The sequence below is a fragment of the Cephus cinctus genome, unplaced genomic scaffold (assembly GCF_000341935.2).
Source record: "Cephus cinctus unplaced genomic scaffold, Ccin1 Ccin1_scaffold0087, whole genome shotgun sequence".
Lineage (NCBI taxonomy): Eukaryota > Metazoa > Arthropoda > Insecta > Hymenoptera > Cephidae > Cephus > Cephus cinctus.
The window spans coordinates 170,460-189,735 of NW_014332826.1; the positions used below are offsets into that span (position 1 = coordinate 170,460).

The 19,276-nt window shown below is 39.3% G+C and overlaps 2 protein-coding genes across 5 annotated transcripts in view; one reads left to right on the plus strand and one right to left on the minus strand.

The window, feature by feature from the left end:
• The window catches only part of LOC107272577 (fibrillin-3), a 46,571-nt gene extending 45,748 nt beyond the window's left edge, over window positions 1–823 (plus strand). For all 3 annotated transcript variants that reach the window (XM_015749852.2, XM_015749854.2, XM_025090565.1), the window contains one exon: window positions 2–823. In XM_015749852.2, the coding sequence (XP_015605338.1) occupies window positions 2–171 (170 nt within the window). In that variant the 3' untranslated portion in view covers window positions 172–823. The remainder of the gene's footprint in view (window position 1) is intronic.
• Window positions 674–17,352, minus strand: LOC107272587. 2 transcript variants are annotated; one of them, XM_025090570.1, is made up of 13 exons: window positions 17,124–17,352; window positions 9,425–9,524; window positions 9,021–9,199; window positions 7,332–8,508; window positions 6,855–7,108; window positions 6,734–6,766; window positions 6,327–6,584; window positions 6,055–6,234; window positions 4,287–4,412; window positions 3,614–3,841; window positions 3,128–3,379; window positions 2,133–2,263; window positions 674–1,794 (listed from the first exon to the last, which is right to left on the minus strand). In XM_025090570.1, the coding sequence occupies exons 1-13, from the start codon at window positions 17,209–17,211 to the stop codon at window positions 1,684–1,686; spliced, it is 3,117 nt and encodes a 1,038-aa protein (XP_024946338.1). In that variant the 5' UTR covers window positions 17,212–17,352; the 3' UTR covers window positions 674–1,683. The 2 variants fall into 2 exon arrangements, with proteins under 2 accessions (XP_024946338.1, XP_015605363.1); XM_015749877.2 differs by having other exon boundaries at window positions 6,644–6,766; window positions 17,124–17,349.
• Between the last annotated feature and the right edge of the window lie 1,924 nt (window positions 17,353–19,276).

A 19,276-nucleotide genomic window follows, 5' to 3' on the forward strand; every position in this document is an offset into this window, starting at 1 on the left:
GATTCCACGCAGCAGCAACAGTACAATATGCAACAACAGTATCGTCGGCAACAACTGCAAAGACAACAGCAATACAGACTTCGGAAAAGTGACTACGGTGGTCAGTTGTCGGGGTACGCTCGTGGTCGAGTGGAAACGAGGATCCTACCACGTCGCAAATGCTGCACGTAAATAATGTCGGAGAGCCGAGAGAAAATAAAGAGAACGCAATATAACGCGAGCTATCGCTGGCTGCTACAGTAACGTAAATAACCACTTAGATCAAGACATATATTAATGTACCAGAGCGAGATCAAAGTTCCTCAAGTAAATTTTCGAGGTTAGGTGGATAAAGGTGGATCGTGGACGAAGAGTTCAGGACCTCTGGCTGATTAATCGATATATCATTTGAATGGATGGATGATTCTTGGATTACCAATATCCGACCATCTTCGTCGAATAAATGAAATCCAACTTGATACATATATATACATACTTGTATGTATATACATAGCTTATTATAGCTTACTGCCGATATTATAATAATTTACAAACAATTTTTTCATCTTGTTGCACTAATTCATTTATTTGTTCCTCTTTTCGGCTTTGAAAAATAAAAGGAGAAGACGTCGAAGAAATCGATGCAGCTTCGTTCGATGGTAACACGTGCCCTTATTAGGTTTCTTTTAATAAGTGTGTTGTAATTTGTATATTTGACAGGTAAATTTTATACATTCATAATATTGTGTAATATAATTAATCGTTATTGTAACAACGATATGCGAATGGCGCATGGAATAATAATAAATAATAATAAAGAGAAGATACACATATAAGAATGAAACACAAAAAGTAAGTCCCTACTAGTTTCTTTTTCTCTCCTTTTTTTTTTATTGGGGATCAATTATGGATCCATCTTAATTTTCTCTTCTCGTTCGAACGGAACTACGAACTGCGAGACTCTCGTAAACGACAGACCCTGAATCTCCGGTATTTCAAATACACGAATTCAATCTCGATTGGCGTTATCGATCGAACCTTCGATGATTTTCTAAATTGAATCAAAGGATCGCGTACTTCGCGCTACGTCTAGAGTAACGTCTGTCTTCACGACTATAAGATGATTTATATTAATGCAAATTAAATTTATCAACGCGCACGGTTTGGTGCCGCGAAACTGTTATAAATGGCATCGCGCTCTTAACATCGTATACTTAAATCTAGAACAATTAGCGGAGTCTAATTAGTGTCTCCAAGAAGTAATAAATTTGACGAATTTGACTATTTTTTCTATGGAAACGATAATATACAGTCGTGCGATACAATTTCATATGCACGTAGTCTGGGCTAGCTTACTTTTTTTTTTTTGCAATAAGATTTAGCGAATATCATGGGAAATGTGAATTTCAGCGAAAAAAGGATTTTAGTAGGTTGGCACGTATGCTACGGGATATATGCAATATGCTTTGATCCTGAAACTCGTCATTGGTTAGTTTGCGGTGGTGGTGGCAGAGTGGGGATTGTACGAACTTAGCAGAGCCATAAAAAAATCCACAAAAAGGGAGGTTCGTATATCGTAATAAAACTCAGTCTAAAATTTAAATGAAATTGGTATCGCTTATTTTGCCAGGTATTTAGCGCCGAGGGACCACAAAAACAAATCATTTTTCATCAAAGGGATTATCAACGAAATAAAGTTTTCTTCTATTCCTGGCGAACGCCCACGGCGAAGATGCACTTGGACGTCCAACCGGCCTCGTCGCTGGCTTCGTATTCGATTTTATGTTGTCCCAGATCGAAGTATTGTCCAGGTTTCTGAAAATCAAATAATCACCGGGAAGATAGTAGAAAATTGTTACATTTTCACAGACTTTTTCCTACAATATTCTGTGTCACTCATTTCTGCTGATTCAATTTTCCGTTAAGGATTTTATCCTATAAGGCATACCGGAAATTTGTCTGCCGGCACAAATATTGTCCCTCCGACCAATAAGATTGAGTATTCGCCTTCGGGACTTTTTTATCTTCACAGGCCGCTTCTTTTCTATTATTATGATTATCAAGTCGTAGAAAAGTGAAAGATTTTATTATTCGGATCCAATTAGCTTGTACGTGGCAATATGTGAAATGTTTTGAAAAATTTTATAGTTTACCTTATTGCTAGTGATGCGAGCCACTTTGATATTGTCTGTAAATATTGGCTCGTTCCAGGATACAGCAGTCCCATTTTTACCGATCACCTCTATACTGCTGGGACAACGATCGACTTTTGGTGCTTCGCCATCTGTAATTTACCGTGTCGAATTTTCCAACGTGAATAAAATAATTAATGTGGCGTATACGCGTAAGAAATATGGGCATACTGTATAATCGATCTATACGTCCCCATACGACATATGATACATACATACCCGTATATATAGTATATAAAACTCAATAGTCGACATCGCGAAGAATTTCGAAAGCCACTAATAGTCTGGTCCATCGCAAATTCGTACGAACGATAATATCATGAGTCATAGTAGCAATAAAAACAAAAAATTTGACTATTTCTAGATACATTGTAAATTAAAACAGTAACAGGATAGACATTAATCAAGGTCCTCGATTTGGAAATTTAATTACCAATTTTTAAACCGCTTCTACCGGTTGACACGTTTACTGATATTGGAGCACGACCGGAAATTACTTCAGCAAAAGGTCCCAATGTATCCGGAGGTTATTAAATTTCTACTTAAAAGTATCATACATAGTTAACGATACTCTACAGTCTCGTAGTAGAAATTTATTTATAATTAAATTGCTCAGCTGACTGTAATACTTCTTTGATACCAGAGAACAAATTTGCATGCGACAGCTGCGCTTTATCCGGTACCGGACTTCAAAGCTTAAAAACAGAAAACAAAAAATATTCACAGAAAGAGACCTAAAAATTAAACTTTACAGTGGAGGCTGATAACGACTCAAGATTATTTCACGATAACGCCAAGTTGTCCGCAGAAATTTTAATTAATCTAAAACGTCGATCATTAACGATTGCTTAATAATACATAATATCAGAGCGATTTAAAGTAGATAAAATGTACTGTTTGCCTATACCATAATGACAAAAGCATAGAAAAAAATTAAACTCCATCAATATCCTAACCTTTGACCGTAATCCGAAGTACGCAGCTGGTCTGTTTCTTGGAAACCGGATGTCGCGCAAAGAACGTCACTTCGTGCGTTCCCGGGGTTAAGTTAGCTTCTAATCTCGTACCCCAGGATGGTTTGGAACGTACGTATCGAAACCAGTCCAAATCCGTATCCGGTTGGCTGAAGGACACAAATGCCTCATCTCGACCTGGTGAAACCTCAGCTACGACATCCTTCGGACATTCCAAGCGAGGTTTGCTGTATCCTAGCAGTTAGATTAACTTCAATGCAATGGACGAGTTTGGGTAGCGGATTCCTAGGAGAAGCTTTTGGGTACTAGGTACGTACACTTGGCATAGAAAAATAAAATACAAACACGACGCATGTGAATTCTTTAAAATTAATTCTCTCTTCTGTCACTGAGATGAACAACTTTATTGTCACTCTTATTTCTTAACCTACTAGTAGCGATGTGACTGATGTGGACATTCTTACTCACTGACGCATTCACCATGTTTAGGACCGTCCCACGTGCCGTCACTGCGGCAGGTTAATTCGTATTCTCCGTGCAGTTGGTAGCCGTGGGGACACTTGAGGTAACACTTAGTACCAGGTCGATTAATCAACCTTCGTCTACCGCGCCAGGGTTTTGGAGTTGTGAGTTTTGAACAGACGACGTACCCACGGCCGACGGGATTAAGTGGAGGACAGGCGACATTGTCTATGTCTGAAATATCGGTAGGAATGTCACCATATATATATATATATGGTGATAGATTAATACCAATCAGAAAAACACTCCCGAAGGAATAATCCTAAAGGCCCATTGATTAGAAACATAGTTTGAAATTATTACAGCTGATATCCATGCGGTGCGTGTTAGATGAAATATGAAATTCTGTTGGTTATCTATTCTAATATCTCCATAACACATGAATCACATATGCTAACGAAGGTATGACGTATATCAAACTCATGGTAGTCGCTGCCCCATGATTTTGCATATAATTACGGGTAGATATTGATTCGAATGGATTCGAAATGCCAACCGTAATGGATTTCAGATATAGTTTTGAATTTGAGATAACTCGGTCAACTTTGGATGATTTTACCTAAATATGAAAAATATACTATCGGAAACAGGATATTGATGATTGATGACTATGACGTACCTATACAAGACTTTCCGTCGGGCGTCAAAGCTTTCTCGTCGCCGTCGCAGGAACAGAAGAAGCTTCCTTCGGTATTTTCACATACTTCTTGACAGCCGCCATTGTCCGTAGCACATTCATTAACGTCTGATAAGTTTCAAGAGAATCGTGATATTACCACGCAATTCGTGTTTTTTGTTGTTTTAAATATTTTACTAAAGTCCTCGCTCAAAAGTCTTCGATGGCGTTACTCTGGAGGGTCGGCGAAGGGACGTTAAAATAAAAGTATAAAAAATACTGATGAGAAGTTCGACACTCGATACTCCACAGACTGTATACACGCGCGACCAGTAACGAGGGTTTTACTGTTTACGAATAGCCAACACAGGGGGTCGCCTGAACGGTTTTGCAAAGCCACCCATGGTAATCGGGCGGTTGCAATTAACATGCCCAGTAAAAGATCCCTTGGTTACCGACCGACAGGTTACAAAAACCCCGTGACAAAGTAAACGGATACTTTGCATTATCCAATGGATCAAATGCAGGGTATGCTAAGAGGGAACTTGTGGATCAGTAGATTGAGCCGAAGTGGACAATCATTTTGGATGAAAAATAGGAACCGTAAAACACTGTACGAATTAGTGTGTAATTATAGCTGTTAAAATACTATTTATAATTTGTCTAGTAATCTCTAGCAAGTGAATCTGCCCGGTTTAGTTTTTATCGTAAAAATAAGAGAAAAAAAAAGGGGTCAGAATGGCTCAGTAAAGGGGAATGAAAGGATTCGAGAAGTAGATAAGGGTGCCAATCGCGTTGCCGCCTTTCTTCGAGGTGAACTGATTGCGCCCGAAAGTTCGTCCGAACGTTGAAAATTATCGAGGTGGAATACTCGAGCGACAATGGAAACCCTTGGAACAATGGTTGCTATGGGTTTATATGGGTGATACCATACTGACTGGTTGGGTAAATAATGGTTTTCGACGCTGAATGAATTCGGACTTGTGATTCTGATATCCTTTTTTTTTTATGTAAGACAAAACGTTACGTACTTATATCTGGTATCTATCTGTCGACTTCACCCTTAAATTTCATCGCCAGTAAAACCACCCTTCCTGGGACGTATTTCATTTCCATAATTTACAACGTTAGATGAAAGGTATCCATGCATTACGGATGAGCGAGGACGATGGATATATTCCATGCTTCAGGGATTTCTAAGGAGGTTCCACCCCTATGGAACAGGCGACTAAATGAAATCGCGCGATATCCGAGAATATCCGGCCTGTGAGGAGAAACGGGATACATTTGGGATTGACGTGTATTTTTTTTCTCCACCTGACTCGACCTATAATCACTGTTTCAAAAAAATAAATCAGTAATCACAAGATTGCTATGTAATCTGGAATTGAGCTATACTTGGTACTGTCTTGGGATATTGCTATTTATATTACTACTATATTGAATAATAAACTAGATACCAAGTCGTGACTGTCTGGGTAATGTGATTTGCTCCTGGTTATGGCACAACGTTGTTACGCCAGAAAGCGTTCAAAGTTCTGATCTTGCTCGAACTCCACATCACTCAAATATATTCCCGCTAGAACGTTCGTTTGTTCAGTATGCAATTAGGAATAGTTACGATTTTGCGTCACTAACGACAATTTCATATGCATTGTTCAGTCAGCTTTAGTGTCTACAGTGTAGATAATTTCTATTGTTTTCATGCCAATTCTGGAGATTGCATTGGGTATACGGTAGTTAGTATGCAAAAGTAACTATCAAGACTCACCGATGCAGGAACCATCGGCCGCAACTTGATAACCAAAACCACAAAGAGCTGGTGCAGTGTCCAAGATCGGTTGGTCCTTTAATTCAAGTGGATCTGCGCATCTGTAAGATCCTGGAGTATTGACGCATCCGTGATGACATACTTCAGCTTGCAGATCCGGTACAGAGCACTCGTCTATATCTGATAGTCATAAATTATCCAGGACTTTATTGAGTAATGATTTTTAAATAAATATCCTTGAATTTAAAAAAATGAGGACGGTGGCTGTGTACCTTGACAAGTTTTCCAATCATCCTCAAGCATAAAGCCGTCAGGACATAAACAGAAAACTCGACCCATGGTTGATAAACAAGTATGAGAGCATCCTGCGTTATCAATACTGCAAGGATTCGCATCCTGGCAAGTATGCTTATCGATGGAGAGTATAGTGTCAGGGATTCCTTCGCACGAGCACTGATAACTACCCTCAAGATTGCGACATGTGTCTTGGCAAGGACCATGCCCATTATTCAGAAGACACTCGTTGATGTCTAAGGATAATTTATCAAATTTACAATTTCCACTGAAGAAATCCTTCCCAAGGACCTACCCATGCACGTATATCGGTTTTCACCCTGGCGCATCCCCGCAGGACATTCGCACCGATATGAACCAGGTGTGTTGATACATTTGTACTCACAGGCGCCATTGTTATCCTCGCACTCGTTCACGTCTACAAGTTCAAAGGATAAGATATAATATTATGCAATATTGAATGCATTGAAATGACGCTTCCATCAGAACCATATATGTATATTTACCGATGCATCTGTCATCCTCCAATCGGAATCCTTTGTAACAAGAACATTGGGCAATCCCATCGACCTCCTTACAGACTTGATCGCAGGACGAATCAGCACAGACATTTCCAGGACTCTGACGTATTTTACACTTTGGTAATCGGCCGATCCATTGTCGATTTTGACAGAGCAGCCTGCTATTCTTGCTCACCATGTAGAATCCTGGCGTGCATTCGTAATCTGCCTCCAGGTACTCGTGTCCTGGGATTGAGGACCTTAGAAATATTGAACTGTTATCACACTGGCATGATTGGATTAGAGACTTATATGATCACGTGAGCTAATATTATTTTATGAAGGATCCAACCAATTGCATGGCAAGTTTGCCTGATAGGTTAAGGTAAGACAATTTTTAGGAGGAGCGTCAGTCCCATATCTCAAATGGATGAGTTCGGATTGGTAGTTACGGATTGAATTATTCATGAGGCCACTACTCACTTAACATATTTGATCAGTGCGTGCCAGGCTAGTGGTGCTGGTAGAAAAGTACCATTTATGCAAGATAGGTCCCCGTGTAAATTTTCAGCGTCGGAAGACGTCGTCGTCGTGGGTTCATCCTGAATGAGGATGGGTGCCCTGGGTATATCTCGAATAAAGGATACCGCGCTGAGCGGAGTATCAGCCATGAGACCAGTTCCATTCTGATCAGGACCAAAGACCCCGTCTTCTTTGTATTGCATCTCAGATAGCTTCGCTGCTTCTAACTTTGAGGTGATGTAATTATTGTAGTCCTTGAGAGACTTAGCCAGGACATCCTGTCCCAGGTCGAGGTTAGGAAGGTCGTTCTCCGACCTGGAGTAACCCAGCATCTTTTCAGCGTCGAATCTCGCGCCTTCCAGTCCTTCTAATCTTTTCTTGAACGCCCTTGCAGACTCTTCTATATTCATTTGATCTTCGTACGGATCCAGCATCCTGGTGTAGCTTCTGCTAACGTCTTTTCGAACTTCTTTAGACAATTCCTTCTCCATGGTTTCATCTACCTCATCCATAGGAAATATCGTTCTACGAGGTGTCGACGGTGCTCCCGTACCCAAGCTTGGTAATTCAAGTTCGATCACTGAACTTGTCGAATTCAAAGTACTACTTGGGACTTCCCAGTCTACCGACTTGATCCTAGCGTCGGATTTATTGATATTTGCGAATTCTTCATCCCAACCAGTGCCACCGTCTTTTCCCAGCAAAAGTGCAGCGGGTGCAGGACGGTCGACCTGGGTATTCTTTATCCCACGTAGCGCTTTATTTTCCCTGAACTTTCTTCCCCTTCGTCTGCGTCTCCTCTCGCGATTTCTCCTTCTGCGCTCCATTTGCAATTTCGCATTTTCAAACTTTCCTCCACTCACCTTCGATCCAGTGCGTATTCTTGTTTTTTGCCGACCTCGGTTACCGAGTTTATATTTTCCCTGACCTTTTCTGCCGCGACCCTCGACCCGTCGCTTTATTTCATTTAACGCGACGCTCGACTCGTTCCTCTTGCTCGACCTGAGAATCTCAGCCTGAAGTTCGGGCTCGTTTCCACGAGAGCGAGAACCCTTCCGTCTTAAGTCCTTGTTACGTCGACGCTTCTTGTGCGAGCCCCGTCGGCCATCTTTTATACGTCCGGACTCAGAGATCGTCGCTGTAACGTTATGCAAATCTTAAGGGCATACTCACCGAAATAAACCTCTCTCATATATCTATATATATATCTTCATTCGAAATCCTAATATCACCGTGCAAATACCCTACCGACATTGCGCCACTGTTCGTTCTAGTCTCGCGAACATTTATTCTGCTAAATATTCATAATAACAGAAAACTCACTTAGTGTCTCGAAAAGGGCGCATCGCAAGCGGAACAGTGCATAGTAATGTACATTGAAGTTATATCGGGTGTACCTTATATCTTGGATGCTATTCAGGCTGGCAGACACGCCTCTGTGTACATAAAATGTAAATGACTGTTCGAGATAAATTCGAAATCTGAAGTGAAACGAAGTAACCGCGCTTGTAAATTTATGGTTTTCCAAGATATAACCCATTTAATAAAACGTACAATAAATAACGTCTCGTTGGACTTGTAAATTATTAAGAGACAGTCGTCGCTGCCGCTTCTATCTGTAGGGGTAGGTACTTAGAATCTAACACTCACTGACATTACGCGGATGATAACTTGTAGTCCCTACTGTAGTTTGGGACACCAGAGAAATGACGTCCTTGTTACCGTTTCCCCCAGGCACCACTTCCGTTTTCGCTTCGACCGTGCTTCCGGCTAAGAGGGTTCCTTTACTCTCATTGAGCGGCTTCTCTTCCACAGGAGCAGCATCCCAGCTAATGGACAACAAAGCGTTTCTTTCACGCAAAACTGAAGAGTAACATATATCGTCGCTGAGGTTCCTGACATGCAGATACGAAATTCTTAAGCGGATAAGAATATTTGTGCGTAGGATAAGATTATTGAATACTGTGCAAATTTTTTTTTAATTTTTCAAATTCTGTTATTAAATTATCAGTCGATTACGAAGTTCAATAAGATTGTATGATTTGGATGTTTACTTGAATAATTTTCGGTTTGCTTCGGTTACGTAATCCTCGTCCATCCTTGATAAGGATTTCCTCTCGATGCTCCTGAAGGGTTCGGCATTTTGGCAGAGTCCTGTGAATATGGAGAAAATCTTTTTATTTTCTGCAGTTTCAACGAGTTACGTGACTTTTTTTTCATTTTGTTAATGGGGTTTTTTTTTTTTCTTTATTCGCCAGATGTCTCTTTCGAGTTTTCGAAAGAATACTTTCCGGCTGTACAATTTAATATATCTTATCTCTCGGTCTATCTAACTTTAAGGTGGAAGACGTTGAATGCCTGGAAGGGACATCCTCGACTTTTTGATTATCGGAACGGATGACTTCTCGATTTAAAAGTTTCCATGAATTCAAATTCGAAATTACGTCAAGCTGCTGGTTAACAAATAGGAAAACTTCTATGGTCGCTACAGGTCGACGTTCCACTAACGTAAAACTGAAGTTTTCATCTAGGAAGCTTCCTTCGTCTCCCTGGGGTTGTCGAGCCTGTTCATCTCGCGTAGCAGAGAAGATAAACTGTGCTGAGTCAAAAGTCAAACTTTAATTTACTCCAGGGTATGTTTATGTGAGATAAGGTGTACCGATTAGAATAAATACCAAAATAAAGAAACAAGTTATCTTCTCGTACAGTGAAATGAATTTTGGAATTCTTACAAAATTCAATCCAATCAAGCAAAGTAATGGATGCGAAATTGTATATAGAATATCGATTAAACGAATTACATTCCATGAAATTCTGTTGGTTGGTAGACCTGCGTCAAATGAAATATCGAAAAGCTTCTCATTCGGGATAAGCTAAAGGGGAATGGATGCATCCTGCAAATCCAATCGTCAAAGGGCCCAAAATTGTATTTTCATTATCTACCTCCGTTTTGTAAGCTACGTTATATCCTGTCTACCGTTTTTCAATATTTCTCCATATTTACCTTATTCACTTTCTATACCTATACAGTCGTTTTAAAAATATCTTTTTTTTATCCATCAACCCGCAATTCTGCCAATCTAAATAATTACAGTGCCCACCGTGCAAATTTTCATAATAGCAACGAATAAATTCAAACCACAATGCTCCAAATTAATTTTTTTTTAATTCTCTTATTCAAATATTTTTTTATTTTACCTTTCTCGTACAACTCTACGAGGATTCCATTGTAGTCGAAAAAAATTTTGCCTTTGAAAAAACTACTGTGTGGATTCCAGTATTATTCGTTTATGCAGTGGTATATGGCGACAGAGCCAGGGCAGGTATAGGTAATGCAACGGTGGCATTATTGGGTGGAAGAAAAATGGTCGTTTTCAATGTAACGGCGTCGAGCGACTAACTGGATTATCGAACGAGATACCATTATCGGAACCCAGTTAACGCAGAACTATGAAAAGTTAATTTTCAAAGGACCACTATACCCTAGATTACTACTATACGATATAAAGAAAAATGTACTCGTCCTATTGGTAAGCCTGTTTCACATAAAAATTTAAAAAATTATACTTTCCGTTACTGTGGATCATTTTCAAGGCTCGCCTTAAGGCGGTTTCTATATACTGACTCGGGCACTTCATACCAGCCCCCATCTTGAAATTGATCATTTAAATTATCGAAAGAATCGTTTCCATGGCGCAGAAACTTTTCGCGGTAACGTTTCACCGGAAGTGAAAAAGTTGATCAGAATTTGTATTTCACAATGAAAATACTTCATTCGCGTAGAAAGTGTGATCGGTTAAGAATTCCATATTAGATTTCTCATAAACGTACCAGGACTGTCTTAATTTGGCTTTTGCGTCTGGACGATTTTACCATTTGAGAATTGAGCTTTCGTGTTAATTAGTTTCGCGGTGAGGTGCCGCCTTTGCTATTTTGTTAACTCGCCCCCGGTCCCGTGCTAATCAAATGGAGTCAACCCCTTTGCAGAAGGGTAGCTGCCCTTTAGGACGTTTATGTATAAATTAGCAACTTGCTACAGTTTAGCCGAAGGTTGTATATAGATATATATAAGTAAAATTTCAAAATTGACTAGGTTGCATAGAACGTAGTTCATCCTAACGAGATAAATTTTCACTTTATTTTCGTTCCAGACTCGCGTTCTCGTATAAACTTGTAGAAAATAATTTAAGTTTAGTTAAGTCTGACTTTCAAGCAGTTAGCGGCCGCAAGTCAGTCAAAGTATAATATCACGCCACCGTGTGAACTAAAAGTGCAATTATAAATATAAATATATCTATAAATACTAGAACAACACGCGCCCCACAAAAGACAGCAGCGCTCCAGAGAACTGAACAAATACAGTTTCGTACTGCATATCTATTCTATTCATTCTAGAAAAATACAATTTGTGTACCGAGCAGCCAACTTACACCAGCGTTTTTCCAAACCCAACTATCTTCTTAATTATAACGAATATGTCATAACCATACCACATTACTTGTAAACCAACTACGATCTTACAGCTAAAATTTATTTGAACCGACCTGTCTCTCTTGAATATCCAAAAAAAAAATTCAAAAATCATCTGCTGTCTTTCAAAACCGAAAATAGGTTCTTCCTCATCTGAATTTAATTCATTTTTCATCAATAAATTAAATCACTAACCTTCGTACCCTAACACTAACTCTCACCGATGTAACTGAAACTGTTTCCAACCACACATTTATTTGGCATCTTTCAATATTTGTCATGTCGCCGATAATCCTAGCTGTCAAAAACATCAGATTCACACACATTACGAGACTGATCAATATCGGAGAAAACCGACAACAATCATTCGCGACTTTTCGTTATGAAAGGATATACAGTGCGAAAATTGATGAAAAAAAAAATACTTCAAAATTCTTTTACCATACCGATAGAGATTGTACCATTTATTCGTATTCAAATGAGGAATTAAACCAAGTCGTCGATGAAAGGAAAGCGGGGCAAAATTTCAAGAGTGGGATTAAATTTGAAAAATCAAAATAACAATGCAAGGAAAACAAAAAGATTTTAAATGATCGCGATAATAATTCCAGGATAAAAGAATAACTTTCGCTCAGCGGAAAATAACTCGTTCAATTGTTCATTGTTTGTAGAATAGAAATTTCCCATGGATTTTAATTAACAAAAGTGGGCCGAATGGAAAAGTCTATTTTTCTTCAAATCCTCATACACGCAGGTCTAAAGTACAGCATGACGTGCGATTATGCTATCCGTACTATTCGCCAGTGCATCGGTGCCCTGCACCCATCTACTTTAGCCAGTAGATGCACGCGACGAATGCACTGTTGATTCTCGGTAAGCCTAGCTGTGGCACTTCGGCCATTTCCACTCCCACATTCTCATTCGTTCCCTCTCTTTATTCCTAACTCTATATATAAGAGGCATGCCGTGAAATAAAACGATCCGAATGCAATCAAGACGACGTAATCGACGCGAATGCGTTACAGCCATACCTACGGCAGACCTAACCTAATTTAATGGCAAATGATATAGATACATATACATATACGTATTATACAGTTACCAAACAAGGAGCAGCTTTGTCAACTGCCATTGTGCTGATAATCCTTCTGCACTAAGATCCTCGGTGCCTAATGCAGTGCATAGGTTAGGTCCAGCCTTTATTAAGCTAAACACTTTAACATCCATCTTCCTGGACAACGACTAGACAATATAATGGAACTTTTCCATCAAGGATGTCTAATACTGACGTGCGAACTACAGCAGCGACCCCGTTTCTGCTTGTTACTACCTTCCTGTTCGCGTCTCGTATACATAACCCGTGGTATACACCGAGGAAACTTTAATATCGAATCGTCCCGCCGGTGGCGACATCTTACTGTTTACCCTGTTACGAATCCTAAAGGTACGTGCTTAAAAAACCTAGGTGATTGAGAATTCTGATACGGCAATTACGTAACAGGTGAACAATATATATTTTTTTAAGATAAATTCTAGAGATTCCGTTCCGTCGGAGAACGGACAAATTCCTCTTCAAGCACAGAGTGACAGTTACACGGTGCAATCAAACGTCGTACCAAAATAGTATGCAAATGGCGGCTTATCGTTAAATTAATCTTACATGGCGTGCTTTTCTGGAACTGTGACCTGCATCGAAAGAAAGGAGAAAAGGGTAGCGACAGAATACTTTCTTATAGTTAATATTATTCCTATATCAATTACGTATATTGATCATTGATAAATTTCAGTTTGAATCACTTTATTTTCGTTAGACCATTGGTTATATACGTATACACACTGTGCACAGAGCATCTACAAATTGTTATTGACAGATTTTTAAAAACTTCATACACGTTACCATCTGTTATCAAAAAGTATTCGATTTTCTAAATTGCCACGATCCATCCCGTTAATTCATACGTGGGTGTTAGATTTCACCGTGGCGCGCAAAGGGCTGGACCGGCATCTCCTGGGATTCTAAGGATGGATCGGTAGTTCGGCGTTGGCTGACTACAAAGGACGCAGACTGATCGACGGAAAGACAATTACAAGAGATGGGACGTCGATGACAGCAGTTTCTCATTTACAATGCTAATTCCAAGGGCTACGCAGAATCCGTGTGAGGTTCCTGTATAGGATTTACGATGGGACATTTGTCATTGGATTTACGTATCATGTGTGACTCGCACGATTGTTTCAATCACGTATACCTTATATACGTCTGTTATACATTAACATATCAGGAGGCTGTACCGATCAATTGCCAAGAATGCCTGGCCTATCCCATTTTATAAATCATCGATGGAGTTTAGATACCAAATCCAAAGGGTCAAAGGTCGTCGAACAATTCTTTATATATTGTATTCGAAGCACACGTCACTAGAGACATCCCGAGATAAAAATATTTATTTATTACTATCATTAAATAAAATAATTTCAAATTAAAAAGAAAATGTCAAATACTTTTTCAATTTTGAAAATCCTCTAATGCACAAGTTTCCAAAAATGCCAATGCATAGGCTGACTCCACCCGTGAATGGACAGACCCTAGTAAATGGCCGCATTTAATAACATCTATACATATATAGTGATTTTAACACGGCTGTAATTCACGGTAGAGCTTTCTTAAAGGGATTGATTTACTGGTGAATTTATCCTACGTACTGCAATTCATATTACTCCATACCCATATATACTACGAATACTCTATACGTATACGTAAGAAAGAGGAAAAAAAAAGTGTGTCAAATATGCCATGTCAATACAAAATTATTAATTTTAAATACGATCGCTCTCAACTCCCACCCATGAAGCGATATCATTTCTCTCGAGGCGTACCCTCCGCTATAATCCCCAGTTCCCTAGTGATTTTCAAACGACCAATCCTATCGATTAATCTACCGGAGGTGAAGTGGTTCCACAGTAGCCACCAAAAGGGACATTAATTGGATATTTGTATTCACAACAGTAATTTCGTACTGATCCATATCTAGGAATACGTTAACCACACACTGGAATCGAACCCAATGTCAAGGGTCACAAATATCTGATACCTTACCCATATACACGTGACACACGTATCAAGATATTTGATTCCTAGATATACGTATAGCTATAAATTATTCCTATATATCTATACCTATCTACCAATATATACCATAAGCTCTTAAGTACATTAACGTACTTCAAGACATATGTACATGCCACTGGCATCCAGAACTTCAGGCACTTTCTCAAAGGTCCATGTCTCTCATCGAGACTGAGTGGCATCGCGAATATTCCAATTTCTCAGTAATACATATATATCCTATACGCTATTCTATATACGGAAGCTGTATTACATAGATCTATGTATATACTCTACTCTCGAATTTCAAATACGACCGCTATCAGAGGACCCAACAGTGCCGGACGTTATTGGATCGGATTTTGAACATATATCCCATCGGCTCGTGCAGTAAAGCGCGTTGCTTGACTTTCTCCAGTGACGAATTGCGCAAAATTGATGACGTTAACTGACGGAACAATAAGATGACGACTGCTGTTCTACGGGTTCAAAGAACGATAGTGCGGGTGGGACGCGACTTAAAATTTTTGACAAATTATATTGGTTTCTATAGTCTTCTGTACGTATGTTGCGTCATATGCAAATTTCACGTGGAATAGATAAGGGCTTTGGATGTTATATATATTAGAGGTATTTATAGGCTTCACGTAAGTACACTTGCAATTTGAATGGTTAATAGTGTCACGTGTGATCTTTATACTGCGTAGGTAGATATATGTATATGGTTATTTACTCGCTCCCACTGTATTTGCCGTATTAGTTGACGACTAGATTTAGGAAGTTCCCATAAGTTTGTCATGATGTATATTGAGTGATGCGGAGGCTCGACTGTTCTTGGGTAGATGATATATGTACATATTGTGTACCATATCTTATATATGCATATGGTGACAGCAATAGAAACTGTCCCAGGCTCTAAATCAAAAGTCCACGGTTGACACGGGGCGTTCGATTGGGAATTCATGTCACGTAAACGTGTAACTAGCTTTAAATGATTTATTGGTCCATAGTATTGCTTGTAATTGTAAGTCATTGATCACGAAAGTGTTGTGTAATGCGATGGACATGCGGACGTATGGTGTTTGGGCTTGATCGGTATTTCATCTGTGCTATAATCGATTTATAGAGATCAGTAAGAAATATGTGATACTATGTATTCGATTTTAACTATGTGTAATGGAGGTACGTGCTTGTAAGTAGATTCGATAATTGCAGTCGGATTTAATCATTTCCTAAGGGCTGACTGATTATTCGTACAATTTTATGGATAATTGCGGTAGATTCTAGGTTGTTTTTCATCTCATAGGATGACTGGTTCGATTAATATTTTCGCGAGGGAACGGGCGGTAGTGATAAGGATGATAATTGATAACAGTTATATGCGTGATGGAGTATTTTGTCTTGCATTAATGAAAAGTGAGGGAAATGAATGCTTTTGAAATTTGGATATTTGATAAAACTGTTAGCGTAGTAATGAGTAAATTGTATGTCGAGGTAAGAAAATAAAGGGAGAGAAGATAAAAGCACTTGAAAGCCATAAGGTCTTCCAGTATGATGTATGAATATTTCAGGTAGCAGAATCTTATGAGTAACCTTTGAACCTTTGAACTCATCGATGCATTCAGCTGTAACTAAAGGGTCGAAGTATATAAGAGTTCATCGATTGCCAGAATATTTGCAAATTTAAGAAGATGACACGCTTGTTATTATACGACATTTAATCTTCGATTAATTCTCATTTTGAAAAAGGACGTCCCTTCAAAATTCAAGATCGTTGAAACAGTTTATGAAATTATCTAAAAATATTCATGTCACGTACCCACAATTCCTTGCTCCGGCATGAAACAACTGTACGGCAATATTAACGTTAAGAATGCTGAACTCGTCCCAGAGATTCTTAAAGTTACTCGTGCAACTTGAAGTGTAACTTCGAAAGTCGCCATGTAGGTACATATCTTTTGTATACTGTTAGTCATATAGTTTGATTATCGAGACTCCAGACATTCGAAAGACTTTCGAAAAAAAAAAAGTAACTGCCATACGTTCACCGTGATTCTTTTGACAAGCTAGTTACTCGGTGAGTCAATCGATTTATATAAATATTTTTGGCATTACAGTTAATTGGCACTTGATAAAAGCTCTAATGATAATAATATGTATGTTCAATTTTCACTCACCGCACGTGATAACGATTCCTATAATAAGTAGCAAAGGTAAGATGGAGGTTGATTTCCCAGTAGAAATAATAACTCCTTCGGTGCACATGGCGCGTCACACTTTTTCACAGTTCAAACGTTCGGAGTGCATCGCGCGGCCACTCGTGTGGCTCTGAGTTCGCGTTAGAATTTGTGTTTGAATCTCTCCAGCCTTCGGGAGGTCCAGCGAGAGGCGCCTGCCTGAGGAGGACCCGTGATTCGTCCATTTTCCCACTCACCTACTCACTCTCTCTCTTTCTCTCTTGCTCTAGTGCAGTTAAACGTTCATTCCATACTTCATAGAACTTTCTGTCTCTTTCTTGCTCTTCCATGTTAAATGTATCTAACGTCCTTCTCTAAGTTACTGTACTGTAGTCCTATGAGGCTTGATGCTAGATGGCAGCATTTTATGTGCGCGTGTACGTAGAATGTAGTATCGGTAGAGGCGCCAGTGTCGCAAATTCTTGGTAAGTATGTTGACTGAAGATAAATAAGTCAGGCGTCTTACCGGGTTTCTTGATAGACGAGCAGTAAACTTTAGTTCGCGGACACACGTCAATCGAGTTACCAACTCGAATCCCAGTGTTACGAAAGCTCCGCAAGATGGTGCCGACGAGTAACATAAATAAATAATAAACGGCGAAATTGTGCGTGTAATAATTCAATTGTCGTTCGTCCGTATGCATAACTTCGAAAATTCGTTTATAAGCCATTACCTGATAACGGGAATAGTATGAACAGAGATCAGTAGGGAGATGCACAACGCTACGGTTTTAGGCGATACCAAAAACATTGCGCTAAATCGTAGCGGCGAGTCCGAGAATAGAATTTTGTGATCATCGCCTCCGTCGATAATGCATATCCCGTCGTAGCCGAGCTGAATGTGATCACGAACGGGTAGCCTGGCGGGCAGAGATTCTCCACAACTTACAACTGATTCCCAGAGTAACCCTTAGAAAGAGGCCGCTTATTAGATATTGCCTAAATCTTTTTTTTTTTAATCTTAAATTCAAATGTACAGTGTAAGCTCGATAAGATTTACTAAGACAAAAGCCAGCACCTTATGCCTACCTGTGTTAAGGAGTGGAGCGATGCGGTGCTAGCTTCCATCATTATTTAACAATAGTTCCAAGCGGAACTATGGTCCGAACATGGAGTACTAGAGAGAATTATTCCGGAACTGTTCGAAACACAACCTGAAAACAACACTGAAAGCCAGCTTCTTATGCATACCTGCACTGAAGCATATGGTGCGACTAGTATCCTTAATAGGTATTTTAACGATGTTAGTAGCAGAACTGTTGTTAAAACCTATCTGGAACTATAGAACTCCTCGAGAGTTATTGAAAAAGCCTGTTGTTGAATCTTCTTCAAGAGATTTTAAAAAAGTGCAGTGCTGGAGCTGATACCCATGTAGCACCTCAATTTTTGGAAAATTCCTATTTTAACGATGTTACGTAGCAGAACTATTGTTAAAACCTATCAGGAACTATAGAAATTCTAGTTAAGTGCGTAGCACGTACAACAGTGCTGGAGCTGATACCCATGTAGCACCTCAATTTTTGGAAAATTCCTATTTTAACGATGTTACGTAGCAGAACTATTGTTAAAACCTATCAGGAACTATAGAAATTCAAGTTAAGTACGTAGCATGTACAACGCTCAGACACCAATTTTTGAAGTTCTTCAAGAAAGTATCGTTTGTACCTCTTTCCAATCAGTCCCTTTCGAAAGAGTATAGTCTCTAGTATATCTCCACTACGTTCCATCGTTTGTACCTTCATAGTTTTCTTTTAAATTTAATATTAGTGCGTAGCAGGTACAAGGTCTAGACACCATTTTTGTGAGTTTTTTAAAACATTTATAGGTAGTATAGTTGTAATTTAAACGTAGTATAGTTATAGGTAGTAGAAAAAGTGTATTAATCCGTATGCGTGCGAGAGAGACGCACATAGAGCCCTGCTGTGCTAATGAAACGTACGCGTTAGGAACATTACAGGGTGCGTCAACGATATCCTGAAATGCGAGCAATTGCCGTGCACCGATTAGCCTGCAACGTCACTCCAGAGCATCGTTGACGATCCCTGTACGAGTTGTAATTGACAAACCTGTCGTAGGGGGGCATCACTTTTGTT

What these genes read in the sequence shown, in the direction of transcription:
- LOC107272587 (XM_015749877.2), bottom strand. Translation starts at nt 17,211, where the DNA reads ATGTGCACCGAAGGAGTTATTATTTCTACTGGGAAATCAACCTCCATC. An exon ending in TTATCATCCGCGTAATGTCA is followed by an intron (nt 8,509 to 9,020) that starts GTGAGTGTTAGA and finishes ATAACGTTACAG; the next exon opens with CGACGATCTCTGAGTCCGGA. An exon ending in TGATTGGAAAACTTGTCAAG is followed by an intron (nt 6,235 to 6,326) that starts GTACACAGCCAC and finishes TATGACTATCAG; the next exon opens with ATATAGACGAGTGCTCTGTA.